The following is a 26,685-nucleotide window of genomic DNA, read 5'->3' as shown; positions in this document are numbered from 1 at the left end:
AAAATTGTGACTCACTTCTATAAATGGTATATCACTGCAATAAGTATGCTTTATCACAATTCTTTACCTTCAATTTCATTTTAATTATAAAAGTCATTCAGCAGACATTCTCAAAAGAAGCCCTCATGAGAAGCAGGGACAATTGAATTATCTGGATTATTATTAAAGTTTATAGAATATGAATACTTAATAGACATACTTCTTATGTTTTCTTTCTTTCCTCCAGTACAAGTAAAAATTTGCCCATCATGTCAACAGACTCTGTGGAAATTGATGATGGATTATACAGGTAAGAGCCACATGGATACTGAAACCTTTTTTTTCTTCTCTGGTCGTCATTCTCAAGTAATGGGTAGTCTATTTGAAGATACCATTAGGGCATAGGAAGAATTGTGTGTGTGTGTGTGTGTATGTATTTATATATTTATATATCTGGAGTTTCATTAACTTTTTGGGAAAATATATTTTCTAGGTATAGGATTCCAGGTCAACAATTTAGAATGTTCCAGAGTTTTGATTTGCATAGCTTCTGGGATAAGGTCAACTAGTAACTCGTTCCTTCATTTTCCTGTACATAATGTTCTCTTTCTAGCCACCTAAAACTTTTCTTTTTGTTGGTCACAGGGCTTGAACTCTGGGCCTGTGTGCTGTCCCTGAGCTCTTCAGCTCAAGGTGAGCACTCTACCACTTGAGCCACAGCCTGATTTTCTGGTGGTTAATTGGAGATAAGAGTCTCATGGACTTTCCTGCCTGGGCTGGCTTTAATTTGGGAAGTTTCGTTGCTATAACTTCAAATTCTCTTTGTAGTCTCAATTCCTTCTAGTTTTTTTTGTTTGGTTGGTTGTTCCGTTTGTTTGTTGACTGGGCCTGGGCATTGTCCCTGAGCTTCTTTTGCTCAAAGCACTTTACCACTTGGACCGTAGCACCACTTCCAGCTTTTTTGGTAATTTTTTGGAGTCTCAGACTTTGCTGCCCCTGGCTGGCTTCAAACTGTGGTCCTCAGATCTCAGCCTCTAGTGTAACTAGGGTTACAGGTGTGAGCCACAAGTGTCCAGCCCAGTGTATTGTTAATCAACGATTTTGCATTTTTTTATGCCCAGAAAGTTTGTTGGCTTATACTTCTCTCTACCTTTTTTATCATAGTTATAATTCTTATTGATCCTATTTATAATAGTTGTGGTCTTTGTCTTCTCAAGATCTATTATCTATGACATTTATAATTATACCTATTGATTTACGTTTTAGTATAAATTTTTATTTTCCTGTCTTTTTCATATAGCTAGTAATTTACACTTGGAGTGCTGAATAATTTTTAATTTTTTAAAATACTGAGCTTGCTCAGGGACATAGTTAAGTTACTTAGAAATAGATTGTTTCTTTCACAGCTTGCTTTTCTGCTTAAGACCAGTGAAAGCTTAAATTTAGAGCTAATTTTTTTCTCCACTACTGATGCAATACCCTTCTGAATATTCTTTCCAATGCCCTTTATATTCTAAACGTTTTCTGCTTGACTAAAAAGGAACACAAAACTTTACCAAATGTATTTAAGTACCAGACAGGTAATTCTTTGAGGTTGTTTACTCCTGTGTATGTACTAATACCTTCTCAGCTGACAATTGAAGAAAAATCCTCTGAAGCTCTCTAGTATGCTTTCTGCATCTCTCTACTCTCTGATATATCAATTTTAAATCTTAACTTTCTTCAATCTACAGATGTATCATTAACTCAAGACCACCAAATTCAGTCTATAGTTCCCTCCCATCACTGCAGCTGAAACTAAATGTTAGCAAAAATAAGGCTTACATCACTTGAGTTTCTCCCTCTCAGAACTTACTATCTTGAGTTACATATTATCCAGTATCTGAAATCTGTTATTTTCAGTTATTTTCTCCAGTTTTCAGTTATTTAAGGCCAGAGAACAAATCTTAGGTCCCTATTAACCATATTGTGAATATGTTATGTGTCTGTAATGAACCATTGTTTTTTCATACTTTTCCCTGGCCTAGAAGTCTAGGAAACTTACCATCTTGTTTATCAACCATTGAAATCATATTTAATTCTTCAGAATTCAGCTTGGATGAAATTCATTTGTAAAACTTTTCCTCCCTTTCATAATCACTCCTATATTTTATGGTTTCTGTTACTTTTGTATAGTTTATCTTTTAGAATTATTTGATTATCTGTCTCAGAAGCATGTTACTGGTGTTTTGCTAACTATTTTATGTTTTATATTGCTTAATATATAATCTTCTCATATGAAGTTCTTGTGATCACTGTACACAGTGAACTCGGCCAATGCTTGACCAAAATCAGTTTTAATAAATATATGTACAAATAGGCAAGACAATTGGAGTACATCCAGAAGAAAGTGATGAGAAGATTAAAGGTGACTTAAAATGATGCCATATTTGGAATTAAGGAATTGGGGTTATTGACCTTGAGAAAGAACACTGGATTCTGAATACCAAAATGTTCAGAGAGTTGTTACATCAAAGCGAAATTAGATTAGTTTTCTTTGGTTCCAAGGAGTTAATCTAGGACTAGTAGATAAAAACTATAGAGAAACATTATTCTTTCAAAAAAGGGAGAGATTTTCTTATCTAGGGCTTTCTGAAAAGAAACAAGCCTTAGAGATTTCTTCATACTGGCTGTATTCATTAATGTGTGGCATGGCTATTTAATGTCGGCTATAATGTGTTACTCTGATGGTGTTACAGTGAGTTGCACTAGGTCATTAGGAATGCACATAAAAGATGATCCACCATTGTCTAGACAAAATGAAGGATTAAAGGAAGTATCATAGGAAAAAGTAATGTATAAATTAAGACCTAACAGACAAATATTCTATCAACCAAAGGGATTAGGGATTTAGCTCAGTGGAAGAGCATTTGATTGGCAAGTGCAAGGTCCTGAGTTTGTGTCTTGGCTCTGCCAAAAAAAAAGACAACAACCAGCCACTGCAGTAGCTTGAGAACTGTCATTAAATGGGCCTAAATAGTTCCATAGTTGTACAGATGTTGGTTCTCTTTCAACATCTGTAGACAACATAGAACATTTTGAAAACTGCAAATCTTCAGTACACCTGAAACCTAATAATGAACTGAAAGACAGAAACAAGAGCTAGTTTATTAGTGATCTTGTGACTAATACTCAAGAATTTGGACTACCCTATGGGAAATAGGAAAATATTGTGCTTTTTAAAGCAGGAAAAGTGAATAAGTTGATCAGATTTATACTTCAGAAAGATTATTTTCCTTAGTAGGAAGTAAATACATAATAATGAAAAAGAACCTCAAGTAATCTGTTGTTTAGAAATAAGAGTGAAGGCTAAGTATGCAGCTGAGTAGTTAGACCATTGCCTAATATATGAAAGGTTCTGGGTTCAGTAATCAACCTACAAAAGGAAAAGAAAAATAAGAGGACAAATGTTAGAAAAAATAGCTAAGACAATTGAAGATGATGGCTCTTTCAAGGAGCAAGAAGGTAGATAGGAAAGAATTTGGTTAAAAAACTGATTGTTAGCCAATGCTGGTGATTAACTTCTATAATCATAGCTATTCAGGAGCCTGAGATCTTAGAATTGAGGTTCAAAGCCAGGCTGATGAGAAAGTACTTGAGACTCTCCAATTAACCACCAGAAAACAGGAAGTAGAGCTGTGGCTCAAAGTGGTAGAATGCTAACCTTGAACAAAAGAGCTCAGGGACAGCACCCAGGCTCTGAGTTCAAGCCCTATGACCAACAAAAAAAGAGTTGGGGGAACTGATTGTTGTATTTGTATAGCCCCTTTTCCCCTCCTTTATAATCTTTATGTAATGATTTGTCTTACTCAGTCTCTCTATTGTGGTATAGTAGTTAAGAGTATAGCTCCTAAAGCTAGACTATCTCATTTAAATTTTTCTAGCTATAAAAATGAAATAATATGTTGAAAAACAAACTTTACAACTTTGATAGGGTGGTAGGGGAGTGTGGGGGTGGGGGTAGAGCGGGGAAGGGATGGTATGGGGAAACAAAAGAGGAGGCAACAATGCTTGGTAAGAAATGTACTCACTGTCTTGCCCATGTAATTGTAACCCCTCTGTATGGCATTTTCACAATAATTTTTTTAAATGGAATAATAATACAAACTATATCACAGAATTTCAGTAAAGTTTAAATAAGTTCAGGTAAAACACTTAAAGCAATAATGCATAATTTGAATGGTATCTATTACTGTTATATGTCAACCAATAGGTGCTAGATATGAAAATATGTAAATTTAATACTTATATTAATACTTGTTTATTGAAACGTTTTTACTGATTTAAAAAAAACAACCAGTTGAAAAATCAGCCTAGGTAAAGAAGATTTTCACAACCTGATTATTTACCTAAGGCACATAAGAAGAGTGTTACATCTTAAACAGCTGTTGAATACACATTCTTTTCAAAAAAACTCTTCTCAAGTTACAAATTTTTAACACATATAAGGAATTATGATTAAAAAAAGAAAATAATAAAGGAGTTATCAAAAATCAGGATGCTTTAACATCAAAGTTTACATATTTTAAAAAAGAAACTGACAATGAATTCTTATTTCAGGTAACTAAAAAAAAAGAAAGAAAAGCTTAGAGTATATTTATGAGACTGGGAAACCTTTTGGGAACCAATTATATAGTCACCAACCAAAGATGAGCCCTGTAACCTGATCTTCTTCTGAAGATCAGGCCTACATACTAAAGATATTAAACTCTTAAGCGCTTCCATACAGTGTGCCATACTTTGGAAAAACAGTTTGACATCTAATAGAATTGATTTTGTAGCTAGCATTGGTGGCCTATAATCCTAGTTACTCAGAAGGCTGAGATACGAGGATTATGATTCAAAGCTACCCAGGCAGGAATGTCTAAGATTCTTACCTAAACTACCAAAAAAGCCAAAAGTGGAGCTGTGGCTCAAGTGGTAGAGTGCTAGCCTTGAGTAAAAGATGCTCAGGCACAGTACCCAGTCCCCGAGTTCAAATGCCAGTATCTGCACACGCATGCATAAAAATTGAAGATGTACGGATTCTTCTGCTCCACATATTCCCTCCTAAGGATACACACTAGAGAAAAAATTGTAAAGATACGCCAAAAGACACAACTGCCTATAGTCTCATTATTTGTAACTATTCAAAGCTGTGGAATAGCAAAATTATGGTTTATCTGGTATATTGATATATATGGTATATTGTGGTATAATATGGTATACCTTTTGACTATATATTTAAATGTTGCAGTTTGAAATGAAAATTACTGACCAGTTGCATTCATCCATCTCAGTAAATCTCATAAATACAATTTCATTCAAAATAAACACATTAAAGAAACACAAGACACAAACAGGCAGAAACAGGTAAAACATACTTCAATAGATATTTGATAAGTATTTTATTAATAACTCTGTAGTTTACTTCCTAAAACAAATCTTGAATAGTGAGTGAAAGAGAAAAGTGTACCTTCCATTATTTTGCTAGTGAACAAGTGAAGAAATAGCAAGGGTAGCTTGATATATAGTTTAGGCAAAGAACATTTTTCTTAGGCTTTTAAATTGAATATAGAATTCTTAAATATGGAAATTAAAGACCAGTTTTTTAAACAAGCGTACAATAAGTGTGTAATAATACACACTTATACAGTGGTTTCTGAAGTTATTTGTTGCTTATACTAATTCATTTTTCAAATTATTTTTATAAGAATTTATTAGAGCTTATACTATCTTGGGTAGATCATCAAGTTTTTCATAGTTCATTCAGATAAACTCTTCCTGAACTTTAAATGAACCAGATTTTACCTCATAAATTCTGCTTGTATTGAAAGTTTTAAGGTAAAGATAGGAAATTCAAATATCTGTAATAACCATTGAGTAATACATGCAAGGAGCAGGAAGAAATGGAAACCTGGTAAATTATATCACATGTCCCCTCCCTATGTAGAGATGCATCCATTCTATTCAGTACAGTTGGTTGCCTGGAGAGAATGTGAATTGTGGAGTCAGATTATCTAAATTTCAAAATACTAATTTGGAAATTTTTTTAACACCATACAGATGATGCAAAACAACTCTGGGCAGATCTAGTGAATAATGTTTTAGTTTTCAGACAATCTTATGGATTATATATAATTTTGACAAAATAATTCCGTTTTTTTTCATTGTGTTATAGTCGACAGAGGTACGTTCTTGGAGATACAGCAATGCAGAAGATGGCAAAGTCCCGTGTTTTCTTAAGCGGTATGGGTGGTCTTGGTTTGGAAATAGGTAAGTAGTAATTGAGTAATAATTCATGTAACACTTTTGTAACATAATTTAAATTTATTTCCTATGAAGGAAATTAGATTCACACCCTTGGTCAGATTCAGTTTTCACTTTCATGGTAATGACATGATCTTCTAGAAGGAAGCAATAATGCCTTTTATTCTATATTTTATGATAATAGTAGTTATTCATTAATAACTATTCTGTATATTAATGACTATTCTGTATATTCATTAATTTGTTAGGGTAGAACATACAGTTAAAACATTTGGAAGACTACACTAAAATTTTAAGAATAGTTATCTCCAGGTGGTATAATTAAACAAAGTTTTTATTTTCGTTTGTCTATATTTCTACCTTTTTAAAAATAAGGCATTTATTTCTTTCTTTTTTTTCTTTTTTTTTTTTTTGGTTGGTCGTGGGGCTTGAACTCTGGGCTTGGGCGCTGTCCCTGCATTCTTCAGCTCAAGGCGAGCTCTCTACCTTGAGCCACAGCGCCATTTCCGGTTTTCTAGTGGTTTTTATTGGTGATAAGAGTCTCACAGACTTTCCTGCCTGGGCTGGCTTTGAACTGCAATCCTCAGATCTCAGCCTCCTGAGATCTGGCATGAGCCACCGGCGCCTGGCTAGGCATTTATTTCTTGCAGCTATAAAAAATGTTAGTTATCCTATAATGATGACTAAGCTCCATAAAGCCATATCTAATTTGGATTCCTACTGTTTTTTTTTCTTTGTTTGTTTTAATTTTATTTTTTTAAGGTTTTTTTTTTATTGTGAGAATACTGTACAGAGGAGTTACAATTACATGGGCAAGATAAGGAGTACATTTCTTATCAAGCATTGTTGCCTCCTCTTTGTTTCCCCTTCCCATCCCTTCCCATACTCCCCCTTCTCCCCCTCCCCCCACCAAAGTTGTAAAATTCATTTTTCGATATAACGACTTGTACATCTTATTGTTGCATTGGGTCCACCTGTATCCCTAAAAGATTTGTTTTTTCCCTTCCCCTCCACAAATTATAACAACACCAAATACAGTGAAAGCATGGGTTACACCGTGGGGGAGGGACATACAAAGCAACATAGAAATCATCTTATAAATATGTTAGAAACATTGCGTGAAAAGAAAAAAAACAAAAAAACATTTAAATACTTATCTTGGGGTTCATTCCCCTAACATCAACTTATCTGACCTTTTCTGGTTGGCTCAGACATATACTAATTACTGCAAATAAGGGAAACCATGGGGCCTATGTTTCTTTGGGCCTGGCTTACTTCACTTAATATAATTTTTTTCCAAGTCTTTCCATTTCCTAACAAATGGGGCAGTGTCATTCTTTCTGACGGAAGCATAGAATTCCATTGTGTATATATACCACATTTTCTTGATCCATTCATCTACTGAGGGGCATCTGGGTTGGTTCCATATCTTAGCTATGGTAAATAATGCTGCAATAAACATAATTGTGCTGGTAACTTTAGTATGGTCTGGATTCCTACTGGTAAGTTATACCTTTTTTCTCTTTCCTTTATAGCAAAGAATCTTGTTCTTGCAGGGATTAAAGTAAGTATGTCTTTACTATGAAAACTTGGCAGAAATTGTTTTGTTTGTGCCCATTTATAGTGATAATATTGTTCACCCTTGAGCTTATTGTTTCTTTATTTTATACCAAAATTATTTTAATACTGTACTATTCCCTTAAAAAAATATCTGGAAATGTGAAACATGCATGAAAGTGTTTTCTTTTTGAGATAGTGTCTTGCTTGTATTATGATCCTTTATATTAAGTTCCTGCTATAGCTGAGCCAACTTTTTCTGTTGAGTTTAGATCATATAACCTTTTTTCTCTAACTGGCCTAGATCCTCTATCTTCCCAATTTTAGCTTCCTGAATACCTAGAATGACAGGTGTAACCCCCTCTGTGCCGAGCTATTGGTTGAGTTAATAAACTGGAAGCCTTACTTTCGACTCACCTCTCAAGTAGGTAGGATTGTAGATGTGAACTACTAGCACCTGAACAACCACCAACTGATTTTTATGTAAATCTCAGACATTATATTATATAACCTTAACTATTATTGATTATATCCCTTAATAATCATTGTCTAGATTTAAGTATTTAATTAGGAGCAGTAGTAATAGTCTACCATTCTTTCCTCATTTATTAGCTGGAATAACATTTTAGAAAGAAAGCGTTCCATTTTTCATTTGATTTCACAAAAGTATAGACTATAAATGTACAAAAGACATGATAAATACTTTTATTTTCTCCTTTGTTTACTATCTTTCAAAAATCAATGACTAATGAATTGACTCTCTGCATGTATTTATGTTGTATGTACATGTATATACATGTCATGATGTATTCACAACTTGTGAATCCACGCAGTCCATGAAGTATTAAATACATTTTATATGTTTTGATTCATTCTGATTCTAAAATTTTTCCATTTTTGGTTATTAGCATCCTGAAGTTTTAGAGTCTTTTTAATAGCTCCTGTAGTGTTTCTAAGTATAAAGTCTTGTTGATGAGCAGAGCTAGAACATTCATCATGAGTAAGTTCACAGATTTCTGATTTTCTTTTCTTTTTTTTTGGTCGGTTGTGGGGCTTGAACTCTGGGCTTGAGCTCTTCAGCTCAAGGCTAGCACTCTACGAGTTGAGCTACAGCTCCACTTCTGGTTTTCTGGTGGTTTATTGGAGATAAGAGTTTCACGGACTTTCCTGCCCAGGCTGGCTTTGAACCTCGATCCTCAGATCTCAGCCTCCTGAGTAGCCAGTATTACAGGCATGAGCCACCGGCGCCTGGCAGATTTCTCATTTTCTAAATGTAGGATTACAAAATGTTTCTAAAATTTCAAATTCACATTTGGTATTATTTTTGGCTTTATATTTTTATCTTTTTTTTCCTTACTCTGTCTTAAATCATAATGCTATGAACTAATTACTTGTCCTACTTTATATACAATAAAACATAGTTTCAGAATAACAACTTCCATATTATTAATTACAGAATGTTATTAGGAAGAAAATGTAGTTTTTTCCTCTTGTTTTAGAATCTATACAAATTTGGCAGACAACTGCTTTTTTAAGTCACTCTAATTCTTCTGGGTATCCATGTAAAAACTCAGTAAATAGTTTAGTCCATTCATTCAGATTTGGATTTTTAAGGATTTTTTAAAAAATTTAATTATGTGAGGCTTATCCAAATTTATAAAACATAACATTTTGTATCTTTTCAAGAATGTCTTCAGAGTAGATTCTGAAAAGTAGGATTACTGTGTCAAAGCATGCTTACTTGCTAGAAATTGCTAAGATCCTTTCTGAAAAGGTTTATTCACTTCACATTAACATTAGTAATTTATAAGTATGGCTAATTTACATGATTCTTTAGTGGAGAATGTTGTCAAATTTTTGGACCTATGTCAATTTACGTAGAGAGAAATATATTTAATTCCAGAGTGAGATTAAATGTTTTTACTTATCAATTTTTTCAGTATATTCATTATAAAAATTAATTTTGCTTATTTTTTCATAAAGTTTGTGGCCTTACATGAGTTATATGTGTTTTTTCTAATTTGTTGGTTAATTTTATTAATTGGATGGTGGAGTTATTTAAAATGTTTATTCATTTTCTGAAATTTTGTATGGCATTTTTAATGACAATACTTTTATCAACTTAAAATATCTTACTATGTAGATTTTCTTACTATCAATATATTCAGGATTTTGATACACATATCTGTATAATGAGCTAGTTTTTATAACCTTTTAGATTTTTTTGTATTCTTTTTTGTCCTGTTTATTCATTTATCTGTCTGTGGGAAAGTAAGAGAGGCGCAGAAATGGAAGGACAAAAGGCAGAAGAACAAATGCAGCAGTGGTACTCACTGGACACTGTGTTGAAAATTAATCCTTCTAGATTCTTATGCCTGTAATTTTTCGTTTACACAAAATATTCCAGTACAGTGTAAGATACGTCTTTATGCTATTCTAGATTTTAACAAATATTTTCCTTTTTTCGAAGGCACTTACAATTCATGATACAGAGAAATGCCAACCATGGGATTTAGGAACCAACTTCTTTCTCTGTGAAGATGATATTGTTAATGGAAGAAATAGGTAAAGATACTTTAATACATTACCATAAGATTTTTTTTAAACTCAAATTATTCAGAATATTCTTTATCCAAACACCAGTTCAATTCTAGTAGCCTAAGTGATCACACCTTCACTAAACGAAAGCTTAAGTATTGGCAATTAATTATTTGTCAAATTTTGATATATTTGCACGCTGGCACATAGAAATCAATTGCTTTGCAGTTACTAAAGGAAATGTTCAGTATTACAAAATCATTAAAAGACTTGGAGATCTTCAAACTTGGATACGTGGAATTGTGTGGAATATGACAGTGCATCTTAATATTTCATACTAATTTTTAAATTTTCCTTAGGGCTGACGCTGTACTTTGCCATATTGCAGAACTAAATCCATATGTTAATGTATCATCATCTTCTGTTCCTTTCAATGAAAACACAGATCTCTCCTTCTTAGAACAATACCAGGTTAGTACGTCATTGCATTTTAAATATTACTAATACCTACCATGACAATACAGCAAAATTAGTGTAACCTCTGGTGTGTTGAGGAATAGAATACAAAAATTCAAATTAGAACACTTATTAGATAATGCAAACAAATGTTCCTTTTTAGGGAAAAACCCAAATAACTACTAAATACCAGTTGGTTATTTTGACAGTAATATGCATAAAGAACTACCTGAAACTGAGAACTGATTATAATAACAACGCATACATATTTCTTCCTTTTGCATCGGCATGTCAGCTGGGGACTTGGCTGCTCTAGGCTCAGCTTAGCTAGAATTGAACCCCAGAATCTAGATTCTGATTGTGTGTCACATCTGGGACCAGATTACAAAGTTTGTGTCCTTTGGCAGTAACAGAAACACAAAAAGGCAAGACCAACCACTGAAACATGTTTAACATGTCTCTTCCATTAATGTTTCATTAGCCAAGGCAAGTCAGATTATCAAGCCAAAGTCAAGAACAGGAAAATACACGCTTTCTAAGAAGTTATGTAGGATATTAAGGATTCTTTCTATTATGAAGCCTCTGGTAGTAAATGAATTCAAAGTGAGCAGTTTTCTTTCAAATGTGTTATTTTTGTTTTTGTCATTTTTTACTTCTAAAGGATAAGTTGTGTTTTACCAAAATAATTGTGCATTTTTATTTCTTTTATTCTCATCAGTGTGTAGTATTGACTGAGATGAAACTTACATTACAGATGAAGATCAATGACTTTTGCCATTCTCATTTCCCTCCAATTAAGGTAGTAGTATTTAATACTTAAGTGATATGCTCTTAAAATTTTTAGCTATTTATTGAGTTTATGTAAGAAGTTCTATTTACGTAAGGGCAGTTACGAGATTTTTCCATTCAATTTGGGTATAAGTATCATTTTTTATTTCTAATCTAGTATTTAAGTTTGTTTTTTAAGCAATATGCCAAAATTAAAGAAATAAAGGCTATAACTGAAAAAGATGATAAATATATGATTCCTCTAACTTTAAGCATTATTATATCATTTGATGAATATTCATTATATGTACTTAGCAGGGCAAGCATATTTTCTTAGTTATGTATAAGACTAGCAAATAAATACGTGATATATTTTTTAATAATTTTATTTCATATGAAAACATAATTGAACAAAGAATAAAAAACTTGAATGAAGTTGGTAAACAGGCTGATGCCATTTCTGTTCAGTCAGAAAGTTTGGGAAGTTCTTTCTGAGAAGATACTTGAATAGTCTCCTGAAAAATGAGAAAGAACCATCTATGGTTGGATCTGAGAACAAGCATTCAAAGCAAAGGGATTAGCAGATGTAAAAACATGTATAAAACTTACTGTGGTATGTTTGAGCAGCACAAGGAGGTAAGCTCAGCATCAGAATGGAGTTGAAAAAGTAGAAGTAAATGATACCAGGTCAGAGAAGAGGTAGAGTACCGTATCCCATTTCTGAGATTTGAGTCTCAAGCTTGTGAATTTTTATGTGATTTGTATTTTTAAAAGATCTTGCTGTATGTAGAGAAGACTATAGCAACAGTTTTCAAAGTGGTCTGAGTACATTTTTGAGAATACATAGAAAATACCTCCTTTAGGAGTATTACAAAATTCCCTTTGTACTCTACTCCTCTTACAAAGAATGGTAGATTTTCCAAGAATCTATAAAATGTGTGCTCTGATAGCTTGGGGAAAGTATTTGTGTATTCTTGTATTTTAAATTTTTCTATTTTAATTTCTAAGTCAATATATATTAGTAAATATAACATTAACAAAAGCCCTTCAGATTCAAGAAGGAAGTGGTCATGTAAGATCTACAAAAGAAAAAGAGTTTGGGGGGTATAAAGGTAGAGGCAACTAGACCAGTTAGGAATTAACTATAGTTAATAGTGACTTCGGTATAAAGGGAGAGAATAGAGAAAAGAAATGGTTGAATTTTAAGTATATTTTGTTGTTTTTGTCTTTATTTTTCAAAAAGATTAAAGAGCTTTCAAATAGTCTTTGTTTAATATGTATAAAATGAGATGTCTAATAGGAGTTGAGATCATTTTGATGAAAATGTTTTTTTTGGTCCAAATACTACTCTATTTTTTTCTTTATTAGTAGTACTTATGGTAATAGTTTTAAGCACAAAATATTGTCTGCAATGTTTTGGAAAAGAGGAGAAAGTTTTGTTCAAAACTTTTCGTAAGGGCTGGGAAGATGGCTCCGTGGTAGAGCGCTTGCCTTGCATGCATGAGGCCCTGGGTTCGATTCCTCAGCACCACATAAGCAAAAAGAAAAAAGCTAGAAGTGGCGCTGTGGCTCAAGTGGTAGAGCGCTAGCCTTGAGCTGAGGAGCTGAGGGACAGTGCCCAGGCCCAGATTTCAGGCCCCATGACTGAACCCAAAAAAAAAAAAAATTTTTTTTATAAAACATTTGTGATGTATTAATCTCATTTTTCCCTTTCATGACTGATTTGCTAATTCAGTTCCTCAGACTTTATATAGACTGCTCATTCCTTTTTTTTTTTTTCCCAGCCCTGCTCTTTGCTTTTCCAAAGCTGCATTCTATTGTTTTTTTCACTATTAACTCTACCTCTTTTGGTGAATGGACATGCCCATTTATTGTTCTAAAATAACAAGAATTCACTTCAGTATTGAAACAAGATAATTGTTTTATATATATTGTGATTGTGTTTTATGTTGAGGCTAGACAGTTTGTTTTTTTTTTAATCACAAAACATACAATGAAGATAATTGATACTAATAGTTTCTGCCTAAATACTAACTAGGCCCAACCCTCCTTAGATTCCTAGATCAGATGAAATCAGGTACATTCCAGCTGGGATAACAGTATACCTAGGCTCTTCTAATGTTCTTAAACTAAATCTCCATTCACCAAATATAAATCCTTTGATTTTTAAACTGATTCATAGACAATTTATCCTATTAATGTATTCCAAAGGATATATACTTACATAAAAGGACTTAACGATAATTGAATTTACTTTTACTTACATAAGAGGACTTAAGATAATTTTCTTCATATAAATAAGATGACATCTTTTTGCTGTTTTACAGTTCATTAGTGCAGATATACATGGAATTTGGTCACGGTTGTTTTGTGATTTTGGTGATACATTTGAAGTTTCAGATACAACAGGAGAAGAATCGAAAGAAATTTTCATTTCAAACATAACGCAAGTATGATTATATTAATGAACTTTGTATAAAAATCTAAGTGATTTTAGCAAAATGCTATAATAAGCAATTTTAAGATAATGTGAATATTTATAATTTCTTAAACATTTTCATTCTTTTGACTATATTAGGATTAACATAAAATTAGATTATTAAGAAACTTCTGAATTCCTTCTAACATTATTACAGAACAACATTTGCTTGACATAAATTTTAATTTCAGTTTTGTTCTGTATAATATTCCTAAGAGACTTGAGTTGTGATTCACTGTTTATGAATGTTTGCAATGTCAGATCATGTACTACTGACTATATCCTAAAAATACATTAAACTCATTACAGTCTTTTCTAATCTGTTACCTTTCTGAAGCCATAGAAGGTAGAAAAGGTTTAAAAATGTGATCATCTTCAAGTAAAACAAAATTGGATTTTCTAGCTATACACTCCTACTTTCATTTTAAGCTTAATTGTTTTTATTCCCTAAAGGAACTGAAGAAATGTTTTTATTATTTTTTCTTTGTTTAGCGTAAGTAGCTTACCTTATTTGTACTCTTTATTGTAAAAGATCACAAAAAACAAATACAAGGGGATGATAATATATTTTGACATAATAGTAGTGGTGCTTCTGATTTTATGATCTATTTTAAAATCCCATGTTAAGCATTATTTTAAAATTCATTGTGATACTATTCTTAAGCCTTTTTAAGAAAAATTCAGTGAAAGGACATTTTGCGTATCTTTCTGCGTACTGCATTTTTTAGGTATATTATTGCTCAGTCAACATTTTATCTTCTGTTGGTTTTTGTTTTGTCACTAAGATTGACACAGTGTTTGGATAAACTCAGCAATTGAATGGATTCATGTATTTTATGGAATTTCTCTTGTGTAATATTGTAAGAAATAAGCTAATAAACCCTGGAATATTTCTTTAATTGTTGGACAAGCTGTATACTGATAGAGTCCCCTCTTTAATCCCTCCTTCATATATTTCTTTGATTTTCAAAGTTAGGCTCTTTTTTACAGATTTTTTTTTCCTAACATGACTGTAAAACATATTCAATAACTTGAAATTTATTTTAAAAGTCACAAGAATCTCTGAATCTATGAAATATTTGAATCTTCTTTGTGGATTTCATGAAAATCTCTTACTAAACAGGAGATTATATCTCATTCAATTTAAAAAGTGGTAATAATTTGATGATTATTTTTTGATAGTTTTAAGAAGGCTTGCTTTTACTAATGAAAGAAAAGAATGGCTTGGAATATTGGTTTGAAAATTTTGTAATGTTTTTGTGTGTGTGACAGAACTTGTACCAATAGAATGCATGAACTTGATTTTTTAATACATTTATTTTTAGGCTGATCCTGGCATTGTCACTTGTCTTGAAAATCATCCTCACAAACTTGAAACAGGACAGTTTGTAACATTTCGAGAAATTTATGGAATGACAGGTTTAAATGGATCTATACAACAAATAACTGGTAACTTTCTGTGGTTTATTTAAATATAGTTATACAGCACATTTATAATTCAGACACTATTTTGTGTTTAAAAAAAACTACTCAAATTCAGCACACTTCATCCACAGCTCTTGGCCTCAAAACATTCAGTTGTAGTCAGGATGCATTAAAAAGTGATGTTATTAATAAAGTACAGGCATTCTTAGAATTCCATATCCAGCAAGCACACTTACCTAGTTTTAGGAACTCAGTACTGAGGTCAGGGTGTTTGAATTCAAATCAGCGGTTGCATTGCTTAGGAAGGCGTTAAGAAAAAGAGTATGCTTTCTTGTTCTGAAGTTGCCTGCGCAGATACAGTTGCTTATCTAACAATGTTTCTTCTAAAATGTCCTAAGACTCTTGTAATTTTTTTTTGGTCCAGTCATGGGGCCTGAACTCTGGGCCTGGGCGCTGTCCCTCAGCTCTTCAGCTCAAGGCTAGCGCTCTACCACTTGAGCCACAGCGCCACTTCCTGCTCTTTTTCTTTTCTTTTTGCTTATGTGGTGCTGAGGAATCGAACCCAGGGCCTCAGGCATGCAAGGCAAGCGCTCTACCACTGAGCCACCTTCCCAGCCCTAAAAACACTTTTTTTGGTTCAGTCGTGGGGCCTGAACTCTGGGCCTGGGCGCTGTCCCTCAGCTCTTCAGCTCAAGGCTAGCGCTCTACCACTTGAGCCACAGCGCCACTTCCTGCTCTTTTTCTTTTCTTTTTGCTTATGTGGTGCTGAGGAATCGAACCCAGGGCCTCAGGCATGCAAGGCAAGCACTCTACCACTGAGCCACCTTCCCAGCCCCAGACTCTTGTAATTTTGATTCTCATGCCAGCTCTACCTTAGTATATGAGTTCTGTCTTGAATATGAGACTTTCTGTTTGTCTTTGAACAGAAAATAATAATAACAATAATAATACAATAGAACAGTTTATAAATTCTATCTTTAAGTTTTTTAGTACTTGTTTAAGATCATTTGCTATTATGTTTCAGAAACAAGAAAGGTAAGTGCTTAGCATTTAAGACCTACCCACTTACTGATCACAGGTATCTTGCTGGTTTAGTTTATTGTATACCCCTCCAAGGTTTCCTTGGTTTTTATTCAGTAAATAGCATATCATAAGTACTACTTCCCCTTTACCTTTTCATTAAGTAAATACGTTGGTCATTTTTTTCACATCAGTGATCACAAAGCAACATTTTTTACAGCTGTGTATTTTATTATATAAATGAAAATGTTACTAGGACATGTTTTATTTGCGTTTTTATTCTTTCAGTGAGATTATCCTGTTTTAGGGCTATGTGTTTTTAATGTGTGCCATCTGTGTTTTGCTATTGTCTCATTAATTGTTGTTAGTAAATAGAGCGTATTTTTTAAGAGTTTCTTGAGTGGCAAATACTCTTAATTTTGTCATTTTGCTTTTGCTTTATTTTTTTCTTCCAATTTTCTTCCTTAGTTTTATGTAATAAACTTGTCAGTCATTTTTATCTTTTGAATATTTTAAGAGTCTCCTCAGGTATTAAAGGAATTGTTTTCTCATGTTTTTACATTAAATTTGGGGCATTTCATTTTGATATTTAAAACTCATCCATTTGGAATATTTTCCCAGGTGATTTTTTTTTCCACAAGACACATTGAATGATCTTAAACTTTTTCTCAGTTTATTATTTTATTTGCTGCCTTTATTGTGTTTTTATTTGTTTTTGTTGGTGGGTTTTTTGTTTTTTGCCAGTCCTGGGGCTTGAACTTGGGGCCTAAGGTCTATCCCTGTCTCCTCTTGCTCAAGGCTAGCACTCCACCACTGAGCCACAGTGCCACTTCCAGCTTTTCTATGATTAATTGGAGATAAGAGTTTTATAGACTTCCCTGCCCAGGCTAGCTTCAAACCGTGATCCTCAGATCTCAGCTAGGTCCTGAGCAGCTAGAATTACAGGCACAAACCACAGGCACCCAGCTATATTTTTGAATTCTCTATTCCTTTTATCTATTTAAGAGTTTGTATCATAACTATATTAGTTATGTATAAGTAGAATCAGCGTATTATTTGGGCTTTAATTTTAATAAGTACTATTTTAACTTAAATATGTAGTAAATACTGCTCTTTTCATTTTAATTTTTAGTAAGTAGTACTTCTCTTTTAATTTTAATTTGTAGTAGCTGCTACTTCCCTTTTTTTCTCTTGAGTTTTCTTGCCTATTTTAAGTCCTAAAACTCACACTGGAAAATATCCTCATCATAACATTCCATATCTTTCAAAATATCAACACTAAAATCTTTTAAATTTTGTAAATTAGAATAGCTTTATGGCAGTAACTCTTTAAATTTAAATGCCTTTGTATCTCTGTATAATGATCTTATTTTTTTTTCTAGTGGTATCACCATTTTCTTTTAGTATTGGTGATACAACACAACTGGAACCATATTTACATGGAGGTATAGCTGTACAAGTTAAGACTCCCAAAACATTTTGCTTTGTAAGTACTGCTTAAGAAATATTTAGTGGTTATATAACTATAATCTCTTATATACCTTTGTAATAAACAATTAACGAATTAAAAAGAAAAAATATTTAGTGGGAAAATAACCTAATGAAAAAGGATTCAACAATTTACATAAAAGCTAAACAGCTTTTGTTGTTTTAAATTTATACACACTACTAGGAAAATGGAATTAAATAAACTGATTCTTAGGAAAATACAATTTATAGGTAGGGAGAGATAGCTCATTGGCTGATGCTTGCCTCCCTGTATGTAAAAGCCCTTTTTCAATCCCCACTACTATGAAACAGAATGCAGAATATCACATGCATATAATTGAGATTTGAGTATATTTCAAAAGGAATATAACTTCCCAAATTTTGTCATACTTACTATTTACTTCCTAAAATAAGAAACAAATATATTTTCAAAAGATTTATCAAGGTTTATCTTGCTTATTGTTTTAAGCCTCCAGGGATATTTTCTTCATGTATTTTAGTTAATCCGGATTTGGGATTTTAAATTTCAGAAGCCTATGTGTTTAAAATGTAAAGGGGAGAAAGGGTTGCTGAATAGAGAGTAGAGACTACTTGTGTCCTGGGACTAAGGAACCCTTAGGCCACTTCTCAGTGTAACCTATATAACAGGTTTTTGGTTCAGAGTTGTTGTTAGAGGTTTATTTTTCCTCCAGAGTGGTTGGGACTGTTATCCTTTCCAAACCAATAGAATAGCCTATCAGATCTGTTCTTGTATCCTTTCTTTTGCTTGCCCTGTTCCCAGTTTTAGATTGTTTATTCTCCTAGTATTTCAGATTGAGTATGTATTTTTCAGGTTTTTCTTGGTTTTGCCTTTGTGTTCTTTTGTGTACACACTCACAGAAGATTTTAACAATGAATATCTGTTCAAGGTTTACTTGATCCTAGAAATAAATGAAGTATAAACTTGTTTTCACATGTTCTTATCAAAACTAATTGACTGTGTAGAACAGTTGTTTTTTAGTGATACATTTTATCACTGAAACAAAATTCAGTTAAAACAAGTTAAGACCAGCCTTGTTTATTTTAAGCATTTGTGAAACTCAATTGCTTTAACTGTACTGACACAAAACAGCATATTTGTCAAGTAATCATTAGTTGCAAAGTAATATTTTTTTTCCTATTAGGAACGATTGGAGAGACAGATAAAACATCCCAACTGTCTTATTGCAGATTTTAGCAAGCCTGAGGTAAATAATTTTACAGATTTGAAAAAGGCAGCAGAATGGGGTGGGAGTTGGAGATTTATGGATTAAAATGAAGTAAACACACATACACATACACCTGTTGCAGTTAGGTGTTCTTTTGGGGGGGGGGGTTCTGGTCGTGGGGCCTGAACTCTGGGCCTGGGCGCTGTCCCTCAGTTCTTCAGCTCATTAGCGCTCTACCACTTGAGCCCCAGCGCCACTTCCAGCTTTTTTCTTTTTGCTTATGAGGTGCTGAGGAATAAAGTTGTATTCATCTACCTAAAATTGAGGGATTAAAAACAAGAATTTGTGTCTTGAAAAAGAATGTTAACCCTAGCCTGGTGTCAGGGACTCATACCTGTAATCCTAGCTGCCTCAGGAGGAGGTTTGCAGTTCAGAGCAGCCCAGGCAGCAGAAAGGCAATTGAGACCCTTGTCTCCAATTAGCCACCAAAAAGCCAGAAGTAGACCTATGGTGACGTAGTAGAGTGCGAGCCTTGAGAAAAAATGCTCAGGGGATAGTGCCAAGAACTCTAAACACCTACTGGAAAAAAAATGTTAAAACTAATAGAACAATATTTTATAATGACTTGCTAAGTTTCTTAATTAAAGAATATTTTAAGCCGGGAGCCGGTTTCTTACAGTTGTAATCCTAGCTACTCAGGAAGCTGAGATCTTAGGATCATAGTTCAGAGCCATCCCAGGCTGGAAAGTTCATAAGACTCTTATCTCCAATTAAGCACTAAAAAAACCAGAAGTGGCACTGTGGCTCAAGTGGTAGACCACTAGCCTTGAGCTGAAGAGCTCAGGGACAGCACCCAGGTCCAGAGTTCAAGACCCACAACCGACTCAAAAAAAAAATCAAGAACACTGGTTTACTAAAAGTTTTTCTTAAGGGAAGTTTTTACTTATAGATATTACAAAAGGAAACAAATAAATATACTGTATTGTGTATTTTTAACTATATATAAACTATATTGTGTATCATTTTTAACAGTAACTATAAAAAGAAAATGCAGTCTCATTAAAAAGAATAATCACATGTAAACATTGTGTGACTATTGTTTAATAGATACTGCTCTTCATTTCATATGAATAACCTAGTAGACCCTAGTGGTACCGCTTAAAGAGTTGGGACTTTGGAATAGCTCTTAAAAATACATGCATAGCCTGGCACTGGAGGCTCACGCCTGTAATCCTAGCTACTCAGGAGGCTGAGATCTGAGGATCGCGGTTCAAAGCCAGCCCGGGCAGGATAGTCCGTGAAACTCTTTATCTCCAATAAACCACCAGAATACCGGAAGTGGCACTGTAGCTTAAGTGGTAGAGCACTAGCCTTGAGCTGAAGAGCTGAGGGACAGCACTCAGGCCTGGAGTTCAAGGCCCACGACCAAAAAAAAAAAAAAAAAGCATAACTTTGAAGTAAAGTGATATTTAGTGATAACCATATAGCACTCACTTGTTTATTGTCAGTGTTTATAGATAGTGTTAATAGATAGATAATGTTTGAAAAAAATCATTTAGTACAAAGTCATACAACATTAAGCACTCAATAAATACTGGCAAATCCTTAATGTTCTTAAACAGGCATCCTTGCAGATTCACACTGCTATGCTTGCTTTGGACCAGTTTCAGGAGAACTACAATCGCAAGCCAAGTATTGGGTAATGCTTTTTGTTTCAAAATAACTCTTTTCCTTTTCATTAAAAATGTTGCAGAAATTGCAGATTTAAAATTGGGGAAATAAACTTTCAATACTTACAATTGCAATTCCAGTAAATATGCAGAATCATAAACTTTCATTGAGACTTTCTAGTTTTTGTAGTTTTTTTTATTTATTTTGATTTATAGTTTTGGGGAAAGAGAAGAGGTAATAATAATGAAATAATAGTAAATGGGAATTTTCTTATTTTGAACCCCTTAAAAGCTACAGGTCCGTTAAAAAAAAAACCTGGGAATTACTAGAATATTTGTAATTTTTTTCTTTCCTGTCAAATACTATTATATAATGGTTCTTGCCTTGTGTATTTAAAATTAAATTTTATTTATATACTGTCCTTTGGTATAAGATTATACTTTTGAAGTAATTTATTTATATAACAGTTAACCTTTAAGTCAATGAAAGAAGCACTTGGTGCGATCCATTGGCAAAATTCTGTAATCTTTTATATATATCTTACATTTTAGTTTTTATTGTGACATTGTTTGTGACACAAATGTATTTGAGGTGGTTTCCTTTGAATTGTAGATGTCAGCAAGATTCCGAAGAACTGTTAAAACTAGCAACATGTATAAGTGAAACCTTGGATGAGAAGGTAAATATTCAGTTGTAGTTGTATTAAGTATTGATTTGTAAAAGAAATATTCTATTTTCTATCCTTTAAATCCTATCTTTGCCACAGTTGATTCTGTAAAGCTAAGTGTTTTCACTTTGTTATGCTGTAGTTTATCTATAAAATGGAATAAGCCTATTGTAAACATTAAAGGATTTGGCTTTGTACTTACAATACTTTATAAGATAGGTAATAGTTACTATTTGCCACTACTACTATTAGTATTGCTTTATTTATTCTCGTATTATTTACTTGATTTTTTTCTTAGTTTTATTTGAAAATGTTAAAATCAGAGGGGTGACAATTATATAAATCAGATAAAAAGAGTATATTTCCTTTTGGATAATGTCACTCCTTTCCTTACTCTTTCCCAATTTTTCCCTCCCATCCTACCCACAGTTTGTGTAGTTCATTTTCAACATAGTGTCCGTGAATACCATTGCTGCATTTTTTACCCATTGTCCTTCCATTTCTGTGCTTCCTCTTATACTTCCAAAGACATATGGACAAACAAGACAAAAATTTTTTGGTCTTATTTGATTTACTTGATTTTTTTGTTGTGATTTATTTAGTTGTGGGGGTTTTTTTTAGTTATATTAAAAGTTATGAAACACATTTCACCAAGTCTAGAGATACACAAATATGCATACAATAATTGGATTCAGTTGTCTAGGTCAGAATTGATGAGGCTTGATCCAGAACAGCCCTACAAAGTATAATAAATCTCTGAGTACCTTGTACAAAATAAAGTAAAATGAAGTATCATTTACTTGATTTTTAAATATCATATTTTTGTACATGTCACCTAAAAAATATTTCCTGCATTTTACAATGCCAATATCAGGTAAGATTCATATTTGCAGCTGTCATCATATATTATTGATTGAGGTCTTTATATACTTAATGTTAATTTTGTATATGTGTGTTTTATAGGCTACATGTTTTACAAATCTTCTCTTAAATTTATCTTACCATTTTACTGTGGTTTGTACCCATTTTGTCTTAATTTTTTTATGTATTTTGAATCCTAGGGCTTTGTGCATGTTAAGTGTTTTTATTTTTTACCCAAGGCCACAAAGCTTTTCTCATATTGTTTTTTAGAAATGTTATGATTTCGTAGTTTTTGTTGTAACTACATTTTTATATGTAGATGAGAGCCTTGACTTATGCAATGTATAGATTAAATGTAAACTGCTCTGTTTCCTTTGTTGCTTTTATGTGTGCTGGTACTGGAACATGAACTCAGAGCTGGACACTGCCCTTTAGACACTGCTCAGCCTTGCACTGTACCACTTGAGCCACATCTCCATTTCTGGCATTTTGGTGCTTAATCGAAGATAAGACAGACTTTTCTTGCTTTGGCAAGCTTCAAAACTCAATCCTCACATCTTAGCCTCCTGAGGGTAGCTAGGATTACAACCTTAAGCCACCAGTTCTCAGCTCTTGTATTTATATATGCAAATAAAGTACTTAAACCATTGACCATATTCCTCTTTATTCACACTCTGAGATCCTCCCTTGTCCTCCCCAACAGAGTCTGTTTTATTTTCTTGTATTTTGTGTGTGTGTGTGTGTTAATGGTACTTACATTCATTTATTGAGGATCAACTACTTGGTGTAGTTTTCATTAACATTTGTTTTAATCATTTTTGTTATTTGTAAATATAACTGACTGGTATCACAGCAATGCATTAACGAATACTATGAATCATAGATGTTTGCATTCTAAATGATATCCTAGGCTACAGTGTATACTCAGAAAGCAAAAGTTGGGCAGCCAATGATAAAGGGAATTGTTCTTTAAGCTAATAAGGGAATGTCTTTTTACAATGCGATTGAGAAGTTTTTAGGACTATTTAATATTTATCTACTAGGAAAATCAGTGTTTAAAATGAGTATGTAGTAAATCTGTTAAAATTATTATCTCCTATGGTTTATGTTTCAGGCGGAAGTAAATGCTAACATTGTGCACTGGCTCTCTTGGACGGCTCAAGGATTTTTACCCCCACTTGCTGCAGCAGTAGGTGGTGTTACCAGTCAAGAAGTATTAAAATCTGTGACAGGAAAGTTTTCTCCTTTGTGCCAGTGGGTTAGTTCTATATTTTACCATTTCTTTATATTTTTATATATCAAAAAATAAATATATTACATACTACAATATTCAACAGTATATGTAAAAGTCAATAGTAAAATGTTTGATTTGTGAAAGAATGTTAACAGGTACCTTAATTCTGTAATTGAAATTCCAAAATTTAATTCTGTATCTGAAACCAGCAATGTCATGTTGGGAAATGACCCAAAGTTACCTTTTCAGGTTCATTTCCTCTATGTAGAGGTAATGCACAGCACATGAATTTTTGTTCCATTTAGTTATTTGTTCTCTATTGCTGTTACCTTAGAATTCGTGAACTGGTACTGGTGCTAGGGTGTGAACTCGGGAACCTTTCTTCACTCTTGCTTGGCTTTTTTGCTCCAGGCTGGCAGTATACCTCTTGAGCCACACCTCTACTTCCAATGTAGAACCTTTTAATATGAATCTTTAATCTCCTACCTGGGGATAGAGTTCTAAAAGTAGAAAATATGAATTGTACAGGTTTGAAAAAAGTACAGGATCAAAACATCACAAAGTTGAGGAGGGGCACCCTTCATTTCTGTTACCAGAATGTATCGAAGTGGGTATATTCTTCAGGCCTTTTCTGTTTTGAAACAGTTACTTTGAATGTAATATTCATCATTTTTATAATATCAAAGTGCCTACATGATGCTACTTGGTTGAATTACTTTTTTTTAAATGGAGAATAAAAGTTGTCAGGTTAATTACAACAATTATCATAGGTCAATTATAGGAATATAAATTGTGTGTTATAAATTTATCACCATTGTCAACTTCCAGTTTAACCATACAAGTTACTTAAATTAAAATGAGAATAAAGGGTTCTTTATTTTTTTCATTGAATAAATAATTGTCATGTTTTAAAGAACTTTGAATTTAAGAATGTTGAAATTATGGGTTCCTATAGCGTATGTAGTTACTAATTATATATACTATATCCAAGAACATACTAAGTAGTTTCTACTGAAAAACTAACTTGACTATTATATATAGGTGAAGTTGAATGGGTCTTCCAAAATTTTGATGTAGTTTTGAAAATTATATTTGGAACTTCCTGTTTAAGGTTAGGAAATACCTTCCTTATGATGAGTAACATGCACGTTAACAGTTCATTCAAGTTTTATTACTGTTTTAGTGAAAGAATATTCAAAAATATATTTTATTTTACCTTATACAAACTTGATATTATTTTTACTGAGTAACAGTAGAAATTTTTTATAGTGGTTTAAATTTTATATATAGTAAACTGTGTTTTTAATCTTCTCCTTTTAAGTTATATCTTGAAGCAGCAGATATTGTTGAATCCCTAGGCAAACCTGATCGTGAAGAATTTCTCCCACGGTAATACTGAAATATTGATCTTTTTATCACTTTATAAGGTTTATAAGGGGCAGATATTAAAATTTTTTGTCTAAACATTCATTTATTTTAGATTTCCTTTTTCCCTATTTTGTAGTTGTTATCTCCTTACAGGTTGCATGTTATAATAATGTTTACTACTTTATAATACTGAATATAAAGTTTTAAATCATATCTTAAAAATGGTTAGTATTCAAAATGTCATAATGATAGTACATGAAGAAAAGTGTTATCTGAGATCTTTATATTGCTCATTCTTGCTTTTTTGAGCAATAAATCTCTTCAAATCAGATAAAAATTCATAGATTTCATTCTTCCTAAACACAGATAACCCAGATTTCTGGGTTAATTAATTTTAGTGAATTAATAAATTTTATTGAATTAAAGCCTATTCCGCTAAGAGCTTTCTAAAAGTCACTATCTTAGAAAACAATTTTTTTCTAGATAGATTAGTCTCTTAGCTGAAGTTTTACTTTCTGAGATTTCATTTACTTACAAAAATGGAAAATTTCAGAAATACAGAATTTATAAATTTTAAGTTACCTGAAATTCTGAATAGCTTCATGACATTTCACAGTCTTTCCTGGAACATGAATCCCTTGACTATTGTATGTATGCTTTTTACCTCTTAATCACTTATAGACCCTGCCTCTTATCATATCAAATATCACAATTGCTTCTGTTCAGGTATCTCATGTTTAATAATAATACAAAAATAATAATGATTTTGACCATTCTGATATTACAAAAAGAAGAAAGTCAAGTTCTATCTTTAAATGAAAGGTTACAGTTTCCAACCTAAAGAAAGGAAACATACTAAGATTATGGTAAGAACAAATCAAGCTGGGCACCCATCTGTAGTCCCAGCTTGGTGGGAGTCTGAAGTAGGAAGATTTCTTTAACTCAGAAGTTCAAGAGCATCCCAAAGAAACACAGAAGGATTTTAAAAACAGAGCTAAAATTAATAAAAGGAAAAAAACCTGAATATTTGGTTTATGAAATGAGGAAGAAGTAAAAAGAAATTCATGCTAGTTTTTCTGTTGCACCTCAAAGCCTGCAAGAGTTAAAGCCACAGTGTTCAATAAGTACTTAGTTAAGATGAACTGGCATTAAAATTTTATGTGTATGTATGTTGAGGATAAAATTTTTAGTTTACATCAGAATTAAGATCACCTGAGGTTTCAGATATCTACAAGGGATCTTGACCATTTTCCCTGTGGGTAAATGGGGCCTACCGTAAACTTAAGTCATCATCATTTGCCATTGTAACATCATACATCAAATGGAAAAAGGGAAAAGTCATTTCTTGAGGGCCTTATTTTTTTCTCAATTGCGGGAATAAAGTATATTTACATTACAGTAATGAAACTGATGTTAATTTTGCCTTACTGTTTTTCTGGTACGTGTTTTCTCCAGAGGAGATAGGTATGATGCCTTGCGAGCCTGCATTGGAGATACTTTGTGTCAGAAACTACAAAAATTGAATATCTTTTTAGTAAGTGTGACTACTGATGGTAATGAGTACATTCAAACTTCTGCTGTAAAATATTATGCTAATTACTAAAGTAAATAAACCATTTAGCCTGCAAAACTGAGAATGTTTGCTATCTGTTCCTTCACATAAGAAACTGGCCAACTCATGGTCTAAAGAATTTATGCC

At 32.8% G+C, this 26,685-nt stretch overlaps 1 protein-coding gene across 1 annotated transcript in view; it reads left to right on the top strand.

The window, feature by feature from the left end:
• The first annotated feature begins 225 nt into the window (after window positions 1-225).
• Window positions 226-26,685, top strand: part of Uba6 (ubiquitin-like modifier activating enzyme 6) — a 54,736-nt gene continuing 28,276 nt past the window's right edge. The window contains exons 1-15 of the mRNA XM_013009054.1: window positions 226-289; window positions 6,179-6,273; window positions 7,803-7,831; window positions 10,295-10,389; window positions 10,722-10,833; window positions 11,537-11,617; window positions 13,914-14,036; window positions 15,391-15,514; window positions 17,893-17,996; window positions 19,162-19,224; window positions 20,808-20,884; window positions 21,469-21,535; window positions 23,499-23,642; window positions 24,940-25,007; window positions 26,442-26,520. Coding sequence (XP_012864508.1) covers window positions 249-289; window positions 6,179-6,273; window positions 7,803-7,831; window positions 10,295-10,389; window positions 10,722-10,833; window positions 11,537-11,617; window positions 13,914-14,036; window positions 15,391-15,514; window positions 17,893-17,996; window positions 19,162-19,224; window positions 20,808-20,884; window positions 21,469-21,535; window positions 23,499-23,642; window positions 24,940-25,007; window positions 26,442-26,520 — 1,302 coding nt within the window. The 5' untranslated portion in view covers window positions 226-248. The remainder of the gene's footprint in view (window positions 290-6,178; window positions 6,274-7,802; window positions 7,832-10,294; window positions 10,390-10,721; window positions 10,834-11,536; window positions 11,618-13,913; window positions 14,037-15,390; window positions 15,515-17,892; window positions 17,997-19,161; window positions 19,225-20,807; window positions 20,885-21,468; window positions 21,536-23,498; window positions 23,643-24,939; window positions 25,008-26,441; window positions 26,521-26,685) is intronic.

The sequence above is a fragment of the Dipodomys ordii genome, unplaced genomic scaffold (assembly GCF_000151885.1).
Source record: "Dipodomys ordii isolate 6190 unplaced genomic scaffold, Dord_2.0 Scaffold8, whole genome shotgun sequence".
NCBI lineage: Eukaryota > Metazoa > Chordata > Mammalia > Rodentia > Heteromyidae > Dipodomys > Dipodomys ordii.
This window is presented reverse-complemented; position numbering and strand designations above follow the sequence as displayed.